Genomic DNA, 24,815 nt, shown 5'->3' with positions numbered 1-24,815 from the left:
CAGGAGCAGGGAGAATTACCATCTTTGTCAACCTGGAAAGTGCACTGTCTAACACAGGGGGTGACTCCCATTTTTTCCTGTCTTCAACCGGGAAAGGATAAGCTATGTGAATCCTTTGGGAATACAACATTTTTTATCAGGATTCACCCACATCCCTTCAAACAGAGCATTTAGTTTGTGTTAAGGAGGGAACGTGACTTTGGATTTCTTTTCCTTACATAAATAAGCTTTCTCCTGAGGTACAGGAGTGCTTTCTGTAACCTCCAACACGTCCCTTATAGCCACAATCATATATTGTATACTTTTTGCCAATTTATGATCTATCTCTCTGGATTCACTATTGTCGACACAAGAATCAGACTCCGTGTTGGTATCAGTGTTTACAACATTTGCAAATGGTCTCTTATGTGACCCAGAGGGGCCGCCCGCATAAGGAATAACAGTATCCTGAAAAATCACATCTTCCACAGATTTTCTCCAGCATGCAGCCTTAGATTCAGAGTTATCTAATCTACGGTTAATCAGATGCATACTGTCACGTAGCTCTTTCACCCATGCAGGCTCTTGGTGTGCCGGTAGCACCACCACATTACAACTCTGTGTCCCTAAAATGGCTTCCTCCGGGGAGGAACTCCCTGCCTCAGACATGCCTCACACGTGTACACCACACTCACAGACACACTGGGACTTATTTTGGGGACAGACCCACAGTAAAATCTGTCAGAGGGACACAGGATAGGAGCAGCCAGTTCACAAACCCAGCGCCAGTATTGCCTGTGAACACAGTATGTCCACAGCCCAAAAGCGCTTTTAAATAGTAATATACACTATCAAATGCACCACAATCGCTTTGTGCCCCCCCTTTATAGCACCCTGTACTTGTCAGAAGTGGAGGAGAGGACCAGCGTGTTCTCTGCAGCCTGAGGAGAGAAAATGGTGCGGAGTAGTGTGCTGGCTGCCTGAGGAAGAAGCTCCGCCCCTCAGAATCCATGACCATATTTATACTGGCGGGGGTAGGGCTGTGCCAGCGGCATCTTATGCCCCCTTTTAGCCAGTTTAAGGTATTTTTCTTGCTGCCCAGGACACCCCCCCCCCCCACGCCCTGCACCCTGCAGTGCCTGTGTGTGTGGGCAGCAATGGCGCGCTGCGCTCACGCCAGCCGCGCCGCACCTCAGCCGTCACTTACTTGATTGAAGATTATTATTCTCATACTCACCTGTCTTCTGACTTCTGGCTCTGTGAGGGGGGTGACTGCGTGCTGTGGGAGTGAGCATCTAGACACGGCTAGCGTTCAGTTCCCTTCAGGAGCTAATGGTGTCCTGTCAGCCAGAAACAGAGCCATGAAACTCTGAGGAAGTTGGTTCTGCTTCTGCCCCCTCAATCCCACGAAGCAGGGAGTCTGATGCCAGCAGATCTCCCTGAAAATAAAAAACCTAACATAAGTCTTTTCAGAGAAACTCAGTAGAGCTCCTCAGAGTGCATCCAGTCAACCTGGGCACATTTCTAAAACTGAGGTCTGGAGGAGGGGCATAGAGGGAGGAGCCAGTTCACACCCAATGAAAAGTCTTTGCAGTGCCCATGTCTCCTGCGGATCCCGTCTATACCCCATGGTCTTGATATCGTCCCCAGCATCCTCTAGGAAGTATGAGAAATTCAATGCAGATTCTGGGCAGGTATAGAGCTACGCACACTGGTGGTCATTCCGAGTTGTTCGCTCGTTGCCGATTTTCGCTATGCTGCGATTTGTTGCTAAATGCGCATGGTACGCAGCATGCATGCGCTTAGTTATTTAACTAAAAACTTAGCAGTTTTGCTGTTGTTCGTGCTGCGCTTTTCAGTCGCACTGCTGATCGGTGAATGATTGACAGGAAAGGGGCGTTTCTGGGTGGTAACTGAGCGTTTTCCGGGAGTGTGCTAAAAAACGCAGGCGTGTCAGGCAAAAACGCAGGAGTGTCTAGAGAAACGGGGGAGTGGCTGGCCGAACGTAGGGCGTGTTTGTGACGTCAAACCAGGAACTAAACGGACTGAGGTGATCGCAATCTAGGAGTAGGACTGGAGCTACTCATAAACTGCTTGAAAATTTTTAGTAGCAGTTCTGCTAATCTTTCGTTCGCAATTCTGCTAAGCTAAGATACACTCCCAGAGGGCGGCGGCCTAGCGTTCGCTCGCTAGCTGCTTTTAGCAGCATTGCAAACAACTTGGAATGACCACCACTGTGCAAGTCACTATAATGGCGGCAGTAAAATCGATGATTGATGCGATGGCTGCACAATTAGCGAATAATCGCACGCAGTTGATGATGTTTAGTAAAATGACACATATCTTGTGTGCTGCCTCACCATTTTGGCTGCAGGTTTTTGACTCTTATACACAGAGCCGGCCTTAGGCATAGGCAAACTAGGCAAATGCCTAGGGCATTTGTTATACTTAGGGGCACCAGCAGCTTCTGCTGATTAAAATGATATGCGGCATGCCTATATTCTGTGTGTGACTGCGGCTGTATCTGCATACGAAAACTACATTCCAGTGAATTCCTGGAAATCACTGTAATGTAGCATTTCGTATGCAGATACAGCCGCAGTCGCACACAGAATATAGGCATGCCTCATATCATTTTAATCAGCAGAAGCTGCTTGTGCATCCTAGCCACATAGTAATGCAAATAAGATGCATTTTCATAAACAAAAGGCGCCAGACGTTAGCAGAGCTGCCAGATGACTCATGCCAGGCATCTCCTGCAGAACTAGCGGCGGTGCTAGGGGGCACCAGCCAAAATCTTGCCTAGGGCATCATAATGGTTAGGGCCGGCTCTGCTTATACATTCTGAATTTCAGGCTTAGAGGTCTATTTATTGACATTACTTTTACTAAAATAATGTGAAAAAGGGTGTGTTCACATCCTTTTCACATTATTTTAGTATCACCTGAATGTATTAAAGGGCGTTTGGAACAGTGTTCATGAAAAACTGCTCCAAACCCTTAAATTCACTTTATTTTTTAGTAAGCCACATCTCATTCCCCATACTTATAATGGGAAATGCGATGTGGCCACATTTAATATAAAAAAAAAAATGCCCATACGAAAGCACAGCTGTCTAGCTGCCCGCAGCTGATTGATTTGTGATGTTCCAGAAGATGTCACAGAGGTACTGACTGAATGCATTGTGATGTTACAGAGGTACTGTCTGCAGCTGAATGAATTGTGATGTAAAAGAGGTACTGTAATTTCTAGCTGCCTACAGCTGAATGCATTGTGATGTCAGAAAGGTACTGTCTAGTAGTTTGCTGTAGCTGAATACATTGTGATATCACAGAGGTACTGTCTAGCTGCATGCAGCCGAATGCATTGTGATGCACAGAGGCAGGGGCGGATCCAGAAGAAAATGATAGGGGGGGCACCATGGAAGGGGCAAGTACATTTGCGTGCGGCTTCGGTGCATGTGAGGTGGCGCTTCTTATACAATGCCCACAGTTGTAGCGCTCATTATGCAATGTCCACTGTACTGGTAGTGCCCCTTATATAGACCCCATAGTAGTGGTGTCCCTTATGCAATGCCCGTATTGCCCCCAGTAGTAATGTTGCCTGTAGTAATGCCCCCAGTCATTATGCCCCCAGTGGTAATGCCCCTGCAGTTATGACCCCAGTAGTTTAGCCACCAGTAGTAATGCCCCCCTATAGTTTGCCCCATTGTAGTTTAGCCCCTGTAGTTATGCCCCCCTTATAGTTTAGCCACCAGTAGTAATGCCCCCCTGTAGTTTGCCCCATTGCAGTTTAGCCCCTGTAGTTATGCCCCCCTTATAGTTTAGCCTCCAGTAGTAATGCCCCCAATAGTTTGGCCCCTGTAGTTATGCCCCCAGTAGTTTGGCTCCCCCTGTAGTTTAGCCCCCAAGTAGTAATGCCCCCAATAGTTTGGCCCCTGTAGTTATGCCCCCAGTAGTTTGGCTCCCCCTGTAGTTTAGCCCCCAAGTAGTAATGCCCCTGTAGTTTAGCCCCCAAGTAGTAATGCCCCCTGTAGGTGCCCCCCAGTAATAATGCCCCCAGTAGCTGCCCCCCCCAGTAATAATGCCCCCAGTAGCTGCCCCCCCAGTAGTGATGCCCCCAGTTATAATGCCCCCAGTAGTAATGCCCCCCCTCAGTAGTAATGCCCCTTGTTGATGCCCCCCCAGTAGTAATGCCCCTTGTTGGTGCCCCCCCAGTAGTAATGTCCCCCCGTAGTTTCCCCCAGGAGATGCCCCCGCTGCATTAAGGAAGAAAAAAACATAATACTTACCGAGCCCCGTTCCCGCGCCGCTGCAGTCCTCCTTCTGGCTGGCGTCCTCTCCTCAGTACTATGAGAGAGACGTCATGACTGACGTCTCTCCCATAGCGCACGGCGCAGTGACAGCGCCGGAAGCCGGAGCTCAGTACTGAGCTCCTGCCTCCGGCTACTGCTGTGCAGGGAGACGGGCGCCGGCTGGTAACACAATCTCAGCGGGCGCCCGTCATCTCCCTGTGCGGCGCCGACGCCGCGGGGGGGGGGGGGGGGGGGGGGGGGCAGGGGGGGGAAGCCACAAATGACAGGGGGGGCACGGGCCCGAGTGCCCCCCCCCCCCCCCCCCTGGATCCGCCACTGCACAGAGGTACTGTCTTGCTGCCTGCAGCTGAATGCTTTGTGATGTCCCATACGTACTATCTTTCTGCCTGCATCAAAATTTATTCTGATGTCACAGATGTACTGTCTAGCAGTAGCTGCCGGCAGCTGAATGCACCGTGATGTCACAGTTACGTAACTGGATAAACTGTAGGCCCCAAGGCAAAAGTTTGTAAGGGCCCCTATGTACAACCTAATGGTGAAAAACGTATATAGCACATGTAACTTTGACAGGGAAGTTGGGCGCCTCTCAGCATTGTGATCCATAGCAGCTGCACTCCCTACACCTATGGTAGCTATGCCCTTGTATATAACACATGTAATTGTAACAGGGAAGGTGACCCCTCTCAGCTCTGGACCCCATAGCAGCCGCACTTCCTGCACCTATGGTAGCTACGCCCTTGGTCACAGAGGTACTGTACCGCTGCCTGCAGTTGAATGCATTTTAATGTCACAGAGGTACTGTCTAGCTGACTGCAGCTGGATTAATTGTGATGTAACAGAGGTACTGTAGATGTCACAGAGATACTATATAGCTAACTGCAGCTGAATGCATTGTGATGTCACAGAGGTACTGTCTAGATGCCTGCAGCTGAATGCATTGCAATGTTACAGAGGAACTGTCTAGCTGCCTGCAGCTGAATGCATTGTGATGTCACAGACGTACTGTTTTTCTGAATTCATCTGAATGCATTGTGATGTCACAGAGGTACTGACCAACTGCCTGCAGCTGAATGCATTGTGATGTCAGAGAGGTACTGTTTTTCTGCATACAACTAAATGCATTGTGATATCACAGGGTTACTGTCTAGCTGCCCACAGCTGAATGCATTGTGATGTCACAACTCACAAAGGTAATGTCTAGCTGCCTGCAGTTGAATGCATTGTGATGTCACAGACGTACCATTTTTCTGCATTCATCTGAATGCATTGTGATGTCATAGAGGTACTGTCTAGCTGCTTGCAGCTGAATACATTGTAATGTTACAGAGGAACTGTCTAGCTGCCTGCAGCTGAAAGCATTTGTAATGTCAAGAACATACTGTCTTTCTACCTGCAGCTGAATGCATTGTGATGTAAGAGAGGTACTTTCTAGCTCCCTGCAGCTGATTGCATTGTCATGTCACAGAGGTACTGTCTAGTCCAGTGGTTCTGGGGTGCCTCAGCCCTGGGGTGCCTCAGGACACTTGCAGGGGTGCCGTGGCTTGATGGTCCAGGACCAATTCAAATTATTTATGGTCAATGTAATCGGCCAAACCAGCGCTAGTGGCAAATCTTGTCCCCCACCACACAACTGTACCTAAGGGTTACATATAAACCCAATTTACTTCATTTAATATTTATTTCTAAATTTATCAGTAAGAAATTTTTGGCCTAGGGGTGCCGTGAGAAACATTCTGATACTCTAGGACGCCATGACATAGTAGCTAAATGGATTTTGATATCAAAGAGGTACTGTCTAGCTGCCTGCAGATTAATGAATTGTAATGTCACAGAGAGGCTTTCTAGCTGGCCGCAGCTGAATGATTTGAGATGTCAAAGAGGTACTGACCAGCTGCCTGCAGCTGAATGCATTGTGATGTCACAGACAGGGATATGCGGTGAGGTAAATGACTCAGGAGGCACTGGCTAGTACCAAAGCCAGATTTACACACAATGGGCCTAATTCAGACTGGATCGCTGCAGTGGGAGTGGCAGCGATTGTCTGAAGCCCTTTGCGGAGTGCGTCCGCGCACCCCGAGAACACAATGAGATGCCAACAGCATCTTACTGGTGCGATCGCCTCTGCCTGATTAACAGGCGGTTGCGGGGCAAGAGGGGGCGTGCCAACGGTGTTAGAATGCCGTTGGTGGGGTGCAGTCCGGACAATGCAGGCATGTCCGAACCACTGTGGGGGTGGGCCACGGCAGCTGTGTGACGTCACATGCAGCCGCTGCAACCTGGGACGCGGCCGGCAGCCGCCTGCCAGTGCAGCTAGACTGCGCAGGAGCGGCGCTGGCAGGGAGCTACTCAGTGGGTGCAAAAGTATCGCCGCTGTGCGATGCTTTTGTACCCTTGCAGGGGGGGTAGGGCCAGATATGCGGGGCGGACTAGACCTGTGCTGGGCATCCCCCCACATGTCAGAGAATCTGATCGTAGATGTGCTATATTTAGCACATCTACGATCAGCCCTGAATCACCCCCAATATAAGGGCCAAAGAGTTCATGTGGTCTATATAAAGGTGCAGCAGTATATACTGCTGGAAATTTGGTGAGTTTTGATCAGAGATGTGCGGACAAAGTAGGCAGGGGAGGCACTGCCTTCCCTGCCATAGACTTTTTACTCCAGAAATTTGACTATAAAAATTATTAGAATAAAGCAAAAAAGATATTTATGATATATTCTTTGTAGTTTTTACATACTTTATTTAGTCAAAACTCTGGCGTATACGATAGAGATGTGCACTTGAAATTTTTCGGGTTTTGTGTTTTGGTTTTGGGTTCGGTTCCGCGGCCGTGTTTTGGGTTCGAACGCGTTTTGGCAAAACCTCACCGAATTTTTTTTGTCGGATTCGGGTGTGTTTTGGATTCGGGTGTTTTTTTCAAAAAACACTAAAAAACAGCTTAAATCATAGAATTTGGGGGTCATTTTGATCCCAAAGTAAAATTAACCTCAAAAACCATAATTTCCACTAATTTTCAGTCTATTCTGAACACCTCACACCTCACAATATTATTTTTAGTCCTAAAATTTGCACCGAGGTCGCTGGATGACTAAGCTAAGCGACCCTAGTGGCCGACACAAACACCTGGCCCATCTAGGAGTGGCACTGCAGTGTCACGCAGGATGGCCCTTCCAAAAAACACTCCCCAAACAGCACATGACGCAAAGAAAAAAAGAGGCGCAATGAGGTAGCTGTGTGAGTAAGATAAGCGACCCTAGTGGCCGACACAAACACCTGGCCCATCTAGGAGTGGCACTGCAGTGTCACGCAGGATGGCCCTTCCAAAAAACACTCCCCAAACAGCACATGACGCAAAGAAAAATAGAGGCGCAATGAGGTAGCTGTGTGAGTAAGATAAGCGACCCTAGTGGCCGACACAAACACCTGGCCCATCTAGGAGTGGCACTGCAGTGTCACACAGGATGGCCCTTCCAAAAAACACTCCCCAAACAGCACATGACGCAAAGAAAAAAAGAGGCGCAATGAGGTAGCTGTGTGAGTAAGATAAGCGACCCTAGTGGCCGACACAAACACCTGGCCCATCTAGGAGTGGCACTGCAGTGTCACGCAGGATGGCCCTTCCAAAAAACACTCCCCAAACAGCACATGACGCAAAGAAAAAAAGAGGCGCAATGAGGTAGCTGTGTGAGTAAGATAAGCGACCCTAGTGGCCGACACAAACACCTGGCCCATCTAGGAGTGGCACTGCAGTGTTACGCAGGATGGCCCTTCCAAAAAACACTCCCCAAACAGCACATGACGCAAAGAAAAAAAGAGGCGCAATGAGGTAGCTGTGTGACTAAGATAAGCGACCCTAGTGGCCGACACAAACACCTGGCCCATCTAGGAGTGGCACTGCAGTGTCACGCAGGATGGCCCTTCCAAAAAACACTCCCCAAACAGCACATGACGCAAAGAAAAAAAGAGGCGCAATGAGGTAGCTGTGTGAGTAAGCTAAGCGACCCTAGTGGCCGACACAAACACCTGGCCCATCTAGGAGTGGCACTGCAGTGTCACGCAGGATGGCCCTTCCAAAAAACACTCCCCAAACAGCACATGACGCAAAGAAAAAAAGAGGCGCAATGAGGTAGCTGTGTGAGTAAGCTAAGCGACCCTAGTGGCCGACACAAACACCTGGCCCATCTAGGAGTGGCACTGTAGTGTCACGCAGGATGGCCCTTCCAAAAAACACTCCCCAAACAGCACATGACGCAAAGAAAAAAAGAGGCGCAATGAGGTAGCTGTGTGAGTAAGATAAGCGACCCTAGTGGCCGACACAAACACCTGGCCCATCTAGGAGTGGCACTGCAGTGTCACGCAGGATGGCCCTTCCAAAAAACACTCCCCAAACAGAACATGACGCAAAGAAAAAAAGAGGCGCAATGAGGTAGCTGTGTGAGTAAGATAAGCGACCCTAGTGGCCGACACAAACACCTGGCCCATCTAGGAGTGGCACTGCAGTGTCACGCAGGATGGCCCTTCCAAAAAATACTCCCCAAATAGCACATGACGCAAAGAAAAATGAAAGAAAAAAGAGGTGCAAGATCGAATTGTCCTTGGGCCCTCCCACCCACCCTTATGTTGTATAAACAGGACATGCACACTTTAACCAACCCATCATTTCAGTGACAGGGTCTGCCACACGACTGTGACTGAAATGACGGGTTGGTTTGGACCCCCACCAAAAAAGAAGCAATTAATCTCTCCTTGCACAAACTGGCTCTACAGAGGCAAGATGTCCACCTCATCATCATCCTCCGATATATCACCGTGTACATCCCCCTCCTCACAGATTATCAATTCGTCCCCACTGGAATCCACCATCTCAGCTCCCTGTGTACTTTGTGGAGGCAATTGCTGCTGGTCAATGTCTCCACGGAGGAATTGATTATAATTCATTTTAATGAACATCATCTTCTCCACATTTTCTGGAAGTAACCTCGTACGCCGATTGCTGACAAGGTGAGCGGCGGCACTAAACACTCTTTCGGAGTACACACTTGTGGGAGGGCAACTTAGGTAGAATAAAGCCAGTTTGTGCAAGGGCCTCCAAATTGCCTCTTTTTCCTGCCAGTATAAGTACGGACTGTCTGACGTGCCTACTTGGATGCGGTCACTCATATAATCCTCCACCATTCTTTCAATGGGGAGAGAATCATATGCAGTGACAGTAGACGACATGTCCGACTCCGTAATCGTTGTCAGGTCCTTCAGTCCGGACCAGATGTCAGCATCAGCAGTCGCTCCAGACTGCCCTGCATCACCGCCAGCGGGTGGGCTCGGAATTCTGAGCCTTTTCCTCGCACCCCCAGTTGCGGGAGAATGTGAAGGAGGAGATGTTGACAGGTCGCGTTCCGCTTGACTTGACAATTTTCTCACCAGCAGGTCTTTGAACCCCAGCAGACTTGTGTGTGCCGGAAAGAGAGATCCAAGGTAGGTTTTAAATCTAGGATCGAGCACGGTGGCCAAAATGTAGTGCTCTGATTTTAACAGATTGACCACCCGTGAATCCTTGTTAAGCGAATTAAGGGCTCCATCCACAAGTCCCACATGCCTAGCGGAATCGCTCGGTGTTAGCTCCTCCTTCAATGTCTCCAGCTTCTTCTGCAAAAGCCTGATGAGGGGAATGACCTGACTCAGGCTGGCAGTGTCTGAACTGACTTCACGTGTGGCAAGTTCAAAGGGCAGCAGAACCTTGCACAACGTTGAAATCATTCTCCACTTGAGACAGGTGCATTCCACCTCCTATATCGTGCTCAATTGTATAGGCTTGAATGGCCTTTTGCTGCTCCTCCAACCTCTGAAGCATATATAGGGTTGAATTCCACCTCGTTACCACTTCTTGCTTCAGATGATGGCAGGGCAGGTTCAGGCGTTTTTGGTGTTGCTCCAGTCTTCTGTACGTGGTGCCTGTACGCCGAAAGTGTCCCGCAATTCTTCTGGCCACCGACAGCATCTCTTGCACGCCCCTCTCGTTTTTCAAATAATTCTGCACCACCAAATTCAAGGTATGTGCAAAACATGGGACGTGCTGGAATTTGCCCATATTTAATGCACACACAATATTGCTGGCGTTGTCCAATGCCACAAATCCACAGGAGAGTCCAATTGGGGTAAGCCATTCCGCGATGATCTTCCTCAGTTGCCGTAAGAGGTTTTCAGCTGTGTGCGTATTCTGGAAACCGGTGATACAAAGCGTAGCCTGTCTAGGAAAGAGTTGGCGTTTGCGAGATGCTGCTACTGGTGCCGCCGCTGCTGTTCTTGCGGCGGGAGTCCATACATCTACCCAGTGGGCTGTCACAGTCATATAGTCCTGACCCTGCCCTGCTCCACTTGTCCACATGTCCGTGGTTAAGTGGACATTGGGTACAACTGCATTTTTTAGGACACTGGTGAGTCTTTTTCTGACGTCCGTGTACATTCTCGGTATCGCCTGCCTAGAGAAGTGGAACCTAGATGGTATTTGGTAACGGGGGCACACTACCTCAAGAAATTGTCTAGTTCCCTGTGAACTAACGGCGGATACCGGACGCACGTCTAACACCAACATAGTTGTCAAGGCCTCAGTTATCCGCTTTGCAACAGGATGACTGCTGTGATATTTCATCTTCCTCGCAAAGGACTGTTGGACAGTCAATTGCTTACTGGAAGTAGTACAAGTGGGCTTACGACTTCCCCTCTGGGATGACCATCGACTCCCAGCAGCAACAACAGCAGCGCCAGCAGCAGTAGGCGTTACACGCAAGGATGCATCGGAGGAATCCCAGGCAGGAGAGGACTCGTCAGAATTGCCAGTGACATGGCCTGCAGGACTATTGGCATTCCTGGGGAAGGAGGAAATTGACACTGAGGGAGTTGGTGGGGTGGTTTGCGTGAGCTTGGTTACAAGAGGAAGGGATTTACTGGTCAGTGGACTGCTTCCGCTGTCGCCCAAAGTTTTTGAACTTGTCACTGACTTATTATGAATGCGCTGCAGGTGACGTATAAGGGAGGATGTTCCGAGGTGGTTAACGTCCTTACCCCTACTTATTACAGCTTGACAAAGGCAACACACGGCTTGACACCTGTTGTCCGCATTTCTGTTGAAATACTTCCACACCGAAGAGCTGATTTTTTTGGTATTTTCACCAGGCATGTCAATGGCCATATTCCTCCCACGGACAACAGGTGTCTCCCCGGGTGCCTGACTTAAACAAACCACCTCACCATCAGAATCCTCCTGGTCAATTTCCTCCCCAGCGCCAGCAACACCCATATCCTTCTCATCCTGGTGTACTTCAACACTGACATCTTCAATCTGACTATCAGGAACTGGACTGCGGGTGCTCCTTCCAGCACTTGCAGGGGGCGTGCAAATGGTGGAAGGCGCATGCTCTTCACGTCCAGTGTTGGGAAGGTCAGGCATCGCAACCGACACAATTGGACTCTCCTTGTGGACTTGGGATTTCGAAGAACGCACAGTTCTTTGCTGTGCTTTTGCCAGCTTGAGTCTTTTCATTTTTCTAGCGAGAGGCTGAGTGCTTCCATCCTCATGTGAAGCTGAACCACTAGCCATGAACATAGGCCAGGGCCTCAGCCGTTCCTTGCCACTCCGTGTGGTAAATGGCATATTGGCAAGTTTACGCTTCTCCTCCGACAATTTTATTTTAGATTTTTGAGTCCTTTTTTTACTGATATTTGGTGTTTTGGATTTTACATGCTCTGTACTATGACATTGGGCATCGGCCTTGGCAGACGACGTTGCTGGCATTTCATCGTCTCGGCCATGACTAGTGGCAGCAGCTTCAGCACGAGGTGGAAGTCGATCTTGATCTTTCCCTATTTTTGGAACCTCAACATTTTTGTTCTCCATATTTTAATAGGCACAACTAAAAGGCACCTCAGGTAAACAATGGAGATGGATGGATACTAGTATACTTATGGATGACGAGCGACTGCCGACACAGAGGTAGCTACAGCCGTGGACTACCGTACTGTGTCTGCTGCTAATATAGACTGGATGATAATGAGATAAAATTAAAATATATATATATATCACACTAGTACTGCAGCCGGACAGGTATATATTATGTAATGACGGACCTGCTGGACACTGTCTGTCAGCACTGCAGACTCCTAAAGTAAGCTACTAGTATCAAGAAGATAGAAAAAAAAAAACCACGGGTAGGTGGTATACAATTATGGATGGACGAGCGACTGCCGACACAGAGGTAGCTACAGCCGTGGACTACCGTACTGTGTCTGCTGCTAATATAGACTGGATGATAATGAGATAAAATTAAAATATATATATATATCACACTAGTACTGCAGCCGGACAGGTATATATTATGTAATGACGGACCTGCTGGACACTGTCTGTCAGCACTGCAGACTCCTAAAGTAAGCTACTAGTATCAAGAAGATAGAAAAAAAAAAACCACGGGTAGGTGGTATACAATTATGGATGGACGAGCGACTGCCGACACAGAGGTAGCTACAGCCGTGGACTACCGTACTGTGTCTGCTGCTAATATAGACTGGATGATAATGAGATAAAATTAAAATATATATATATATCACACTAGTACTGCAGCCGGACAGGTATATATTATGTAATGACGGACCTGCTGGACACTGTCTGTCAGCACTGCAGACTCCTAAAGTAAGCTACTAGTATCAAGAAGATAGAAAGAAAAAAAAACACGGGTAGGTGGTATACAAATATGGATGGACGAGCGACTGCCGACACAGAGGTAGCTACAGCCGTGGACTACCGTACTGTGTCTGCTGCTAATATAGACAGGATGATAATGAGATAAAATTAAAATATATATATATATATATATATCACACTAGTACTGCAGCCGGACAGGTATATATTATGTAATGACGGACCTGCTGGACACTGTCTGTCAGCACTGCAGACTCCTAAAGTAAGCTACTAGTATCAAGAAGATAGAAAAAAAAAAAACCACGGGTAGGTGGTATACAATGATGGATGGACGAGCGACTGCCGACACAGAGGTAGCTACAGCCGTGGACTACCGTACTGTGTCTGCTGCTAATATAGACTGGATGATAATGAGATAAAATTAAAATATATATATATATCACACTAGTACTGCAGCCGGACAGGTTATTATGTAATGACGGACCTGCTGGACACTGTCTGTCAGCACTGCAGACTCCTAAAGTAAGCTACTAGTATCAAGAAGATAGAAAAAAAAAAAACACGGGTAGGTGGTATACAATTATGGATGGACGAGCGACTGCCGACACAGAGGTAGCTACAGCCGTGGACTACCGTACTGTGTCTGCTGCTAATATAGACTGGATGATAATGAGATAAAATTAAAATATATATATATATCACACTAGTACTGCAGCCGGACAGGTATATATTAATGACGGACCTGCTGGACACTGTCTGCAGAATGCGTTTATAAAAACACCACACGACGAGTGTTTAACTTTTTCAGGCAGACAATCACAATATACTGGTGGTCAGCAGACAATCACAATACTGGTGGTCAGTGGTCACTGGTCAGTCACACTGGCAGTGGCACTCTGGCAGCAAAAGTGTGCACTGAACTTAAAAAAAATATGTACTCCTGCTATAACTGCTCCCCAGTCTCCCCCACAATTAAGCTGTGTGAGCAGTGAGCACTCAGCACAGTCAGATAATGATATACAGTATTACATATGATGCAGCACACTGGGCTGAGCACAGATATGGTATGTGACTGTGTCACACTGTGTATCGTTTTTTTTCAGGCAGAGAACGGATTAATTAAACTGGTGGTCGGTCACTGGTCACACTATCAGCAGCAAGTAGTACTCCTCCTAATAATATGCTCCCCAAAATTTGTGTCTCTCTCTAGTACTCTAGTCTAAACGGAGAGGACGCCAGCCACGTCCTCTCCCTATCAATCTCAATGCACGTGTGAAAATGGCGGCGACGCGCGGCTCCTTATATAGAATCCGAGTCTCGCGATAGAATCCGAGCCTCGCGAGAATCCGACAGCGGGATGATGACGTTCGGGCGCGCTCGGGTTAACCGAGCAAGGCGGGAAGATCCGAGTCGCTCGGCCCCGTGTAAAAAAACCTGAAGTTCGGGCGGGTTCGGATTCCGAGGAACCGAACCCGCTCATCTCTAGTATACGATAGTAAGACAGGAAAGGCTCTGCCTCACCTTATCGCATGTCACTGGTCACAGAGGTACTGTCTAGCTACCTGCAGCAGAATGAATTGTGTCACAGTGTTAATGTTAATGTAACAGAGTTATTGTCTAGCTGCCCACAGCTGAATGAATTGAAATGTCATAGAGGTACTGATTAGCTGTCTGCAGCTTAATGCATTGTGATGTCACAGAGGTACTGATTAGCTGTGTGCAGCTGAATGCACTATGATGTAACAGAGGTACTGTCTAGCTGCCTGCAGCTGAAATAATGGTGATGTAACAGAAGTACTGTCTAGCTGCCTGCAGCTGAATGCATTCTTATGTCAAATAGGTTCTGTCTGCAGCTGAATGAATTGTGATGTAACAGAGGTAATTTCTAGCTGCCTGCAGCTGAATGCATTGTGATGTCACAGAGGTATTATCTAGCTACCTGTAGCTGTAGGCATTGTGATGTCACAGAGGTACTGCTAGTTGTCTGCAGCTGAATTAATTGTGATGTAACAGAGGTACTGTAGATGTCACAGAGGTACTATCTAGCTAACTGCAGCTGAATGCATTATGATGTCACAGAGGTACTGACTAGCTACCTGCAGCTGAATGCATTGTGATGTCACAGAGGTACTGTCTTGCTGCCTGCAGCTGAATGCATTGTGATGTCACAGAGGTACTGTCTTGCTGCCTGCAGCTGAATGCATTGTGATGTCACAGAGGTACTGTCTTGCTGCCTGTAGCTGAATGCATTGTGATGTCACAGACAGGGCCGTCTCAACAGCAGTGTAGGCCCCTGGGCAGATGGTGGGAGAAGGGAAAACACTAAACTGTAGAAGGAGGTACTGGGCTGAATGAAGGGGCCCCGGTATATGACTTCCATGGTGGTAGGTGTTTAATATGCAGGGGAAGGATGGATAGTGGAGTGGCCTTAATAGTCATCATTTATCAGTGAGAGAGCAGGTTTCTTGACTGCAGATACCTCAAGTTCCTGGAAAAAGATTTCTTAGCTTTGGGATATAAATCTAGAGAATCCCACCTTTCAGGAGGTACTGGGGACTTGGAGATCAGAGTTCAGGAGCCAGAGCAATCCACCAACGAAAATGTTAATCTGCATACCAGACGTGTGGAGCTGGAGCAGGGACCAGCTGCTGGAAGGCTGATATCTCTGGTTCTGGACATAGTAGAGACAAGTTGCCAGTGTTCACTGAAAGGGGAGAGTCCCAGCTTTTGAAGTAAACTCCAAGTCAGACAGAACCCAAGATATCTGGCTGGGAAGAGCAATTAAGAGGTTCTGATGGGGACCACTGCTTTGAAGTCGGATATCTCTGGTTCCCCAGGGCCAATTTAAAAAATCTGGTGCCCCTGGAAAAAGGGGACCCTCAGCTATTAGCCTACTGCCCTTATACTCCTTGGGCCCTTGGGCACTGCCCATTGAGCCGATGCAAAAAGATGGCCCTGCCTCAGAGGGAATAGTTTTTAAACACTATTGGACATCATCTACCAATCCTCAAAGGATCGAGTTTCTTAGAGCAAAATATTACTAATTGTCTAAAACTAAATTTGGATTTCAGTGATTAGGTAGACAGTCATTAGGTCAACAGGGTCAAAAGGTCAACATGAAAAAAAAAGTTGCCATAAAAATGGGAGTGCTATTTTGTGGTTTTAAACTTATTTCACCCACATTTGTGAAATGCATTTATTTACTCGCCATGCTTCAGGGTCAGTTTGCGTTACTAAAGGTAATAGTTTGTGACATGGATAGTGAATGTAACATATATGTGTAAACCTTTTTCATGTCGACCTTTTGACTGTTGACCTAAAATTATTTAGAATCTTTATTGCCCACCATTATAAACAACTGTGTGAAGTTAATTAGCACTTTTTGTTTGTGATGTGCACCGGACATTTTTCGGGTTTTGTGTTTTGGTTTTGGATTCGGTTCCGCGGCCGTGTTTTGGATTCGGACGCGTTTTGGCAAAACCTCACCGAAATTTTTTTGTCGGATTCGGGTGTGTTTTGGATTCGGGTGTTTTTTTCAAAAAACCCTAAAAAACAGCTTAAATCATAGAATTTGGTGGTGATTTTGATCAATTACCATAATTTCCACTCATTTCCAGTCTATTCTGAACACCTCACAATATTATTTTTAGTCCTACAATTTGCACCGAGGTCGCTGGATGGCTAAGCTAAGCGACACAAGTAGCCGACACAAACACCTGGCCCATCTAGGAGTGGCACTGCAGTGTCAATCAAGACAGGATGGCACTTCAAAACAATTGTCCCCAAACAGCACATGATGCAAAGAAAAAAAGAAGCGCACCAAAGTCGCTGTGTGACTAAGCTAAGCGACACAAGTGGCCGACACAAACACCTGGCCCATCTAGGAGTGGCACTGCAGTGTCAATCAAGACAGGATGGCACTTCAACAAAAATTGTCCCCAAACAGCACATGATGCAAAGAAAAAAAGAGGCGCACCACAGGTATAGATTGTAGATGGATAGTATACTTAATGAATGACGACACAGAGGTAGGTACAGCAGTGGCCTACCGTACTGCTATAAATAGTATACTGGTGGTCACTGTGTCAGCAAACTGCAAAACTAAAATGCACCACAGGTATAGAATGTAGATGGATAGTATACTTAATGAATGATGACACAGAGGTAGGTACAGCAGTGGCCTACCGTACTGCTATATATAGTATACTGGTGGTCACTGTGTCAGCAAACTGCATAACTAAAATGCACCACAGGTATAGAATGTAGATGGATAGTATACTTAATGAATGACGACACAGAGGTAGGTACAGCAGTGGCCTACCGTACTGCTATATATAGTATACTGGTGGTCACTGTGTCAGCAAACTGCAAAACTAAAATGCACCACAGGTATAGAATGTAGATGGATAGTATACTTAATGAATGACGACACAGAGGTAGGTACAGCAGTGGCCTACCGTACTGCTATATATAGTATACTGGTGGTCACTGTGTCAGCAAACTGCAAAACTAAAATGCACCACAGGTATAGAATGTAGATGGATAGTATACTTAATGAATGACGACACAGAGGTAGGTACAGCAGTGGCCTACCGTACTGCTATATATAGTATACTGGTGGTCACTGTGTCAGCAAACTGCAAAACTAAAATGCACCACAGGTATAGAATGTAGATGGATAGTATACTTAATGAATGACGACACAGAGGTAGGTACAGCAGTGGCCTACCGTACTGCTATATATAGTATACTGGTGGTCACTGTGTCCGCAAACTGCAAAACTAAAATGCACCACAGGTATAGAATGTAGATGGATAGTATACTTAATGACGACACAGAGGTAGGCACAGCAGTGGCCTTCCGTATCGTACTGCTATATATAGTATACTGGTGGTCACTGTGTCAGCAAACTGCAAAACTAAAATGCACCACAGGTATAGAATGTAGATGGATAGTATACTTAATGGATGACGACACAGAGGTAGGTACAGCAGTGGCCTACCGTACTGCTATATATAGTATACTGGTGGTCACTGTGTCAGCAAACTGCAAAACTAAAATGCACCACAGGTATAGAATGTAGATGGATAGTATACTTAATGAATGACGACACAGAGGTAGGTACAGCAGTGGCCTACCGTACTGCTATATATAGTATACTGGTGGTCACTGTGTCAGCAAAACTCTGCACTGTACTCCTCCTATATAATATTAATTATACTGGTGGTCCCCAGTCCCCACAATAAAGCAGCACACTGAGCACAGATATGGAGTGTTTTTCAGGCAGACAACGTATACTGGTGGTCACTGTCAGCAAAACTCTGCACTGTACTCCTGCTATATAATAAAGCTGCTCCCCAGTCCCCACAATTAAGCAGTGTGAGCACAGATATATTATGCAGCACACTGAGCACAGATATGGTATGGAGCATTTTTTTCAGGCAGAGAACGGATAAAAACTGGTGGTCACTTATCAGCAAAACTCTGCACTGTACTCCTCCTAACAGCTGCTCCCCAGTCCTCCCCACAATTAAGCAATAAAGCAATCAAGTTCAACAATAAACGGAGAGGACGCCAGCCACGTCCTCTCCCTATCATCTCCAATGCACGAGTGAAAATGGCGGCGACGCGCGGCTGCTTATATAGAATCCGAATCTCGCGAGAATCCGACAGCGGGATGATGACGTTCGGGCGCGCTCGGGTTAGCCGAGCAAGGCGGGAAGGTTCGAACCTGCCTCGGACCCGTGTAAAAAGGGTGAAGTTCGGGGGGGTTCGGTTTCCGAGAAACCGAACCCGCTCATCTCTACTTTTTGTTAGATAAAGTGAATTAAGTTCTTGTTAATTGGTCTATCTTTCCTGAGTAAGAAGTAACAATTCCAGTAAGATGAACATAGTACTGGATTATAATTACCTCTTTTAAACCCTGACATTAATATGATTATAAATGAAATGGACTGCCCTAGCTAGACTGATTCTAAATTACATTTATTGCCTTTATGATGCAATGTGGAACAAATGTACACTATTTGTGGGTACCTCTGTTAATAGTTGTCCATCTTGCACAGTAGGCAACTTGTGCTGTTTATCAGCCTCATCTGCTTTTGACATCTATCAATAAATCAGAACATTTACAGTTAACATCACAATAAAACAAGGATAGTCTAAAATGAATGCAGCATTAAAAATAAGAATTTACTCACCGGTAATTCTATTTCTCGTAGTCCGTAGTGGATGCTGGGAACTCCGTAAGGACCATGGGGAATAGCGGGCACCGAAGGAGGCTGGGCACTCTAGAAAGATTTCAGACTACCTGGTGTGCACTGGCTCCTCCCACTATGACCCTCCTCCAAGCCTCAGTTAGGATACTGTGCCCGGACGAGCGTACACAATAAGGAAGGATTTTGAATCCCGGGTAAGACTCATACCAGCCACACCAATCACACCGTACAACTCGTGATATGAAACCCAGTTAACAGTATGAAACAACTGAGCCTCTCAACAGATGGCTCAACAATAACCCGATTTAGTTAACAATAACTATGTACAAGTATTGCAGATAAACCGCACTTGGGATGGGCGCCCAGCATCCACTACGGACTACGAGAAATAGAATTACCGGTGAGTAAATTCTTATTTTCTCTGATGTCCTAGTGGATGCTGGGAACTCCGTAAGGACCATGGGGATTATACCAAAGCTCCCAAACGGGCGGGAGAGTGCGGATGACTCTGCAACACCGAATGAGAGAACTCCAGGTCCTCCTCAGCCAGGGTATCAAATTTATAGAATTTTGCAAACGTGTTTGCCCCTGACCAAGTAGCAGCTCGGCAAAGTTGTAAAGCCGAGACCCCTCGGGCAGCTGCCCAAGATGAGCCCACCTTCCTTGTGGAATGGGCATTGACAGATTTTGGCTGTGGCAGGCCTGCCACAGAATGTGCAAGTTGAATTGTACTACAAATCCAACGAGCAATAGTCTGCTTAGAAGCAGGAGCACCCAGCTTGTTGGGTGCATATAGGATAAACAGCGAGTCAGATTTTCTGACTCCAGCCGTCCTGGAAACATATATTTTCAGGGCCCTGACCACGTCTAACAACTTGGAGTCCTCCAAGTCCCTAGTGGCCGCAGGCACCACAATAGGCTGGTTCAAATGAAACGCTGACACCACCTTAGGGAGAAACTGGGGACGAGTCCTCAATTCTGCCCTATCCATATGGAAAATCAGATAAGGGCTTTTACAAGACAAAGCCGCCAATTCTGATACTCGCCTGGCAGAAGCCAAGGCCAATAACATGACCACCTTCCACGTGAGATATTTCAGATCCACGGTTTTTAGTGGTTCAAACCAATGTGATTTTAAGAAACTCAACACCACGTTGAGATCCCAAGGTGCCACAGGAGGCACATATGGGGGCTGAATATGCAGCACTCCCTTTACAAATGTCTGAACTTCAGGTACTGAAGCTAGTTCTTTCTGAAAGAAAATCGATAGAACCGAGATCTGTACCTTAATGGAACCCAGTTTTAGGCCCATATTCACTCCTGCTTTCAGGAAATGCAGAAATCGACCTAGTTGAAATTCCTCAGTTGGGGCCTTTTCGGCCTCACACCATGCAACATATTTCCGCCATATGCGGTGATAATGATTTGCTGTAACCTCTTTCCTGGCTTTAATAAGCGTAGGAATGACTTCCTCCGGAATGCCCTTTTCTTTCAGGATCCGGCGTTCAACCGCCATGCCGTCAAACGCAGCCGCGGTAAGTCTTGGAACAGACAGGGCCCCTGCTGTAGCAGGTCTTGTCTTAGCGGCAGAGGCCACGGGTCCTCTGAGATCATCTCTTGAAGTTCCGGGTACCATGTTCTTCTTGGCCAATCCGGAACCACGAGAATTGTGTTTACTCCTCGCTTTCTTATTATTCTCAATACCTTTGGTATGAGAGGCAGCGGAGGGAACACATAAACTGACTGGTACACCCACGGTGTCACCAGAGCGTCCACAGCTATCGCTTGAGGGTCTCTTGACCTGGCGCAATACCTCTCTAGTTTTTTGTTTAGGCGGGACGCCATCATGTCCACCTGTGGACGACCCCACTGATGTACAATCATTTGGAAGACTTCTGGATGAAGTCCCCACTCTCCCGGGTGGAGGTCGTGTCTGCTGAGGAAGTCTGCTTCCCAGTTGTCCACTCCCGGAATGAACACTGCTGACAGTGCTAGTACATGATTTTCCGCCCATCGGAGAATTCTTGTGGCTTCTGTCATTGCCATCCTGCTTCTTGTGCCGCCCTGTCGATTCACATGGGCGACTGCCGTGATGTTGTCTGACTAGATCAGCACCGGCTGGTGTAGGAGCAGGGATTTTGCTTGACTTAGGGCATTGTAGATGGCCCTTAGTTCCAGAATATTTATGTGAAGGGAAGTCTCCTGACTTGTCCATAGTCCTTGGAAGTTTCTTCCCTTTGTGACTGCCCCCCAGCCTCGCAGGCTGGCATCCGTGGTCACCAGGACCCAGTCCTGAATGCCGAATCTGCGACCCCCCAGAAGATGAGCACTCTGCAGCCACCACAGAAGAGACACCCTGGTTCTTGCAGACAGGGTTATCAAGCGATGCATCTGAAGATGCGATCCGGACCACTTGTCCAACAGGTCCCACTGAAAGATTCTGGCATGGAACCTGCCGAATGGAATTGCTTCGTAAGAAGCTACCATCTTTCCCAGGACCCGCGTGCAGTGATGCACCGATACCTGTTTTGGTTTCAGGAGGTCTCTGACTAGAGAAGACAACTCCCTGGCTTTCTCCTCCGGGAGAAACACTTTTTTCTGGACTGTGTCCAGAATCATCCCCAGGAACAGTAGACGTGTCGTCGGGACCAGCTGTGACTTTGGGATATTCAGAATCCAGCCGTGCTGGTTCAGCACTTCCTGAGATAGTGCTACTCCCACCAACAACTGTTCTTTGGACCGTGCCTTTATTAGGAGATCGTCCAAGTACGGGATAATTAAAACTCCCTTTCTTCGAAGGAGTATCATCATTTCCGCCATAACCTTGGTAAATACCCTTGGTGCCGTGGAGAGTCCAAACGGCAGCGTCTGGAATTGGTAATGGCAATCCTGTACCACAAATCTGAGGTACTCCTGGTGAGGATGGTAAATGGGGACATGCAGGTAAGCATCCTTGATGTCCAGGGAAACCATGTAATCCCCCTCGTCCAGGCTTGCAATAACCGCCCTGAGCGATTCCATCTTGAACTTGAATTTTTTTATGTACATGTTCAAGGACTTCAAATTTAAAATGGGTCTCACCGAACCGTCCGGCTTCGGTACCACAAATAGTGTGGAATAGTAACCCCGGCCTTGTTGAAGTAGGGGTACCTTGATTATCACCTGCTGGGAATACAGCTTGTGAATTGCCGCTAGCACCGCCTCCCTGTCTGAGGGAGCAATCGGCAAGGCAGATTTTAGGAACCGGTGGGGTGGAGCCGCCTCGAATTCCAGCATGTATCCCTGAGATACTACTTGAAGGATCCAGGGATCCACCTGTGAGCGAGCCCACTGATCGCTGAAATTTCTGAGGCGGGCCCCCACCGTACCTGGCTCCACCTGTGGAGCCCCACCGTCATGCGGCGGACTTGGAAGAGGAAGCGGGGGAGGACTTTTGTTCCTGGGAACCTGCTGTCTGTTGCAGCCTTTTTCCCCTACCTCTGCCTCTAGACAGAAAAGACCCTCCTTTTCCACGCTTGCTTTTCTGGGTCCGAAAGGACTGAACCTGATAAAATGGCGCCTTCTTAGGCTGTGAGGGAACATGGGGTAAAAATGCTGACTTCCCAGACGTTGCTGTGGAAACTAGGTCGGAGAGACCATCCCCAAATAATTCCTCCCCTTTATAAGGCAAAACTTCCATGTGCCTCTTGGAATCTGCATCTCCCGTCCACTGACGAGTCCATAAGCATCTCCTAGCAGAGATAGACAATGCACTTACTTTAGATGCCAGCCGGCAAATTTCCCTCTGTGCATCTCTCATATATAAGACTGAATCTTTTATATGGTCAATCGTTAGCAGAGTAGTGTCTCTGTCTAGTGTGTCAATGTTTTCTGACAGTTTTTCTGACCATGCAGCGGCAGCACTGCACATCCAAGCTGACGCAATAGCTGGTCTAAGTATAAGCCTGAGTGTGTGTATACAGACTTCAGGATTGCCTCCTGCTTTCTATCAGCAGGCTCCTTAAGGGCGGCCGTATCCTGAGAGGGTAGTGCCACCTTTTTTGACAAACGTGTGAGCGCTTTATCCACCCTAGGTGGTGTTTCCCAACGTGACCTATCCTCTGGCGGGAAAGGGAACGCCATTAGTACCTTCTTAGGAATTACACATTTTTTATCAGGGAAAAGCCACGCTTCTTCACACACTTCCTTTAGTTCATCTAATGGGGGAAAAACTACGGGTAGTTTTTCCTCCCCAAACATAATACCCTTTTTTGTGGTACCTGGATGTAAATCAGAAATGTTTAACACCTCTTTCATTGCCTCAATCATGCAGTGAATGGCCCTGACAGGCATTAGGTTTGACTCATCGTCGTCGACACTGTTATCAGTATCCGTGTCGACATCCGGGTCTGCAAACTGAGGTAGCGGACGTTTTAGAGCCCCTGACGACCCCTGAGGCACCTGGACAGGCACGAGCTGAGATCCCGGCTGTCCCACATTTGGCATGTCGTCAAATTTCTTATGTAAAGAATCTATACGTGCACTCATTTCTTTCCATAAGTTCATCCACTCGGGTGTCTGCCCCGCAGGGGGTGACGTCCCTTCAAAATGCATCTGCTCCGCCTCCACCTCATTATCCTCATCAAACATGTCGACACAGCCGTACCGACACACCCCACACACACAGGGAATGCTCAACAGAGGACAGGACCCACAAAAAGCCCTTTGGGGGGACAGAGTGAGAGTATGCCAGCACACACCAGAGCGCTATATAAATACAGGGACTAACTGAGTTATGTCCCTAATAGCTGCTTTTCATATAATATATGTATATATACTGCCAAATTTAATGCCCCCCCTCTCTTTTCCCTCTTACTGTTACTGTATATTGCAGGGAAGAGCCAGGGAGCTTCCTTCCAGCCGAGCTGTGAGGGAAAAATGGCGCCAGTGTGCTGAGGAGATAGGCTCCGCCCCTTTTTCGCGGCCTATTCTCCCGCTTTTTATGGAATTCTGGCAGGGGTATTTACCTCATATATAGCCTCTGGGGCTATATATTGAGGTATTTTAGCCAGCCAAGGTGTTATTATTGCTGCCTCAGGGCGCCCCCCCCCCAGCGCCCTGCACCCTCAGTGACCGGAGTGTGAAGTGTGAGAGGAGCAATGGCGCACAGCTGCAGTGCTGTGCGCTACCTTGGTGAAGACAGAGTCTTCATGCCGCCGATTTTCCGGACCATCTTCTTGCTTCTGGCTCTGTAAGGGGGACGGCGGCGCGGCTCCGGGGCCGAACACCAAGGACTGGGCCTGCGGTCGATCCCTCTGGAGCTAATGGTGTCCAGTAGCCTAAGAAGCCCAATCCGGCTGCAAGCAGGCGAGTTCGCTTCTTCTCCCCTTAGTCCCTCGCTGCAGTGAGCCTGTTGCCAGCAGGTCTCACTGAAAATAAAAAACCTAAGTCTATTCTTTCTAAGAGCTCAGGAGAGCCCCTAGTGTGCATCCAACCTCGGCCGGGCACGAATTCTAACTGAGGCTTGGAGGAGGGTCATAGTGGGAGGAGCCAGTGCACACCAGGTAGTCTGAAATCTTTCTAGAGTGCCCAGCCTCCTTCGGAGCCCGCTATTCCCCATGGTCCTTACG

At 47.8% G+C, this 24,815-nt stretch overlaps 1 protein-coding gene across 19 annotated transcripts in view; it reads right to left on the bottom strand.

Annotated features, from left to right (window-relative positions):
- CCDC7 (coiled-coil domain containing 7) overlaps nucleotides 1-24,815 on the bottom strand; it is a 502,159-nt gene that overhangs the window by 234,982 nt on the left and 242,362 nt on the right. For all 19 annotated transcript variants that reach the window (XM_063922082.1, XM_063922092.1, XM_063922099.1 and 16 more), the window contains one exon: nucleotides 19,025-19,096. In XM_063922082.1, coding sequence (XP_063778152.1) covers nucleotides 19,025-19,096 — 72 coding nt within the window. The remainder of the gene's footprint in view (nucleotides 1-19,024; nucleotides 19,097-24,815) is intronic.

Source organism: Pseudophryne corroboree, chromosome 5, assembly GCF_028390025.1.
Source record: "Pseudophryne corroboree isolate aPseCor3 chromosome 5, aPseCor3.hap2, whole genome shotgun sequence".
Lineage (NCBI taxonomy): Eukaryota > Metazoa > Chordata > Amphibia > Anura > Myobatrachidae > Pseudophryne > Pseudophryne corroboree.
The sequence above is the reverse complement of the archived record's forward strand: the minus strand, read 5'-3'. Positions and strand labels throughout refer to the sequence as shown.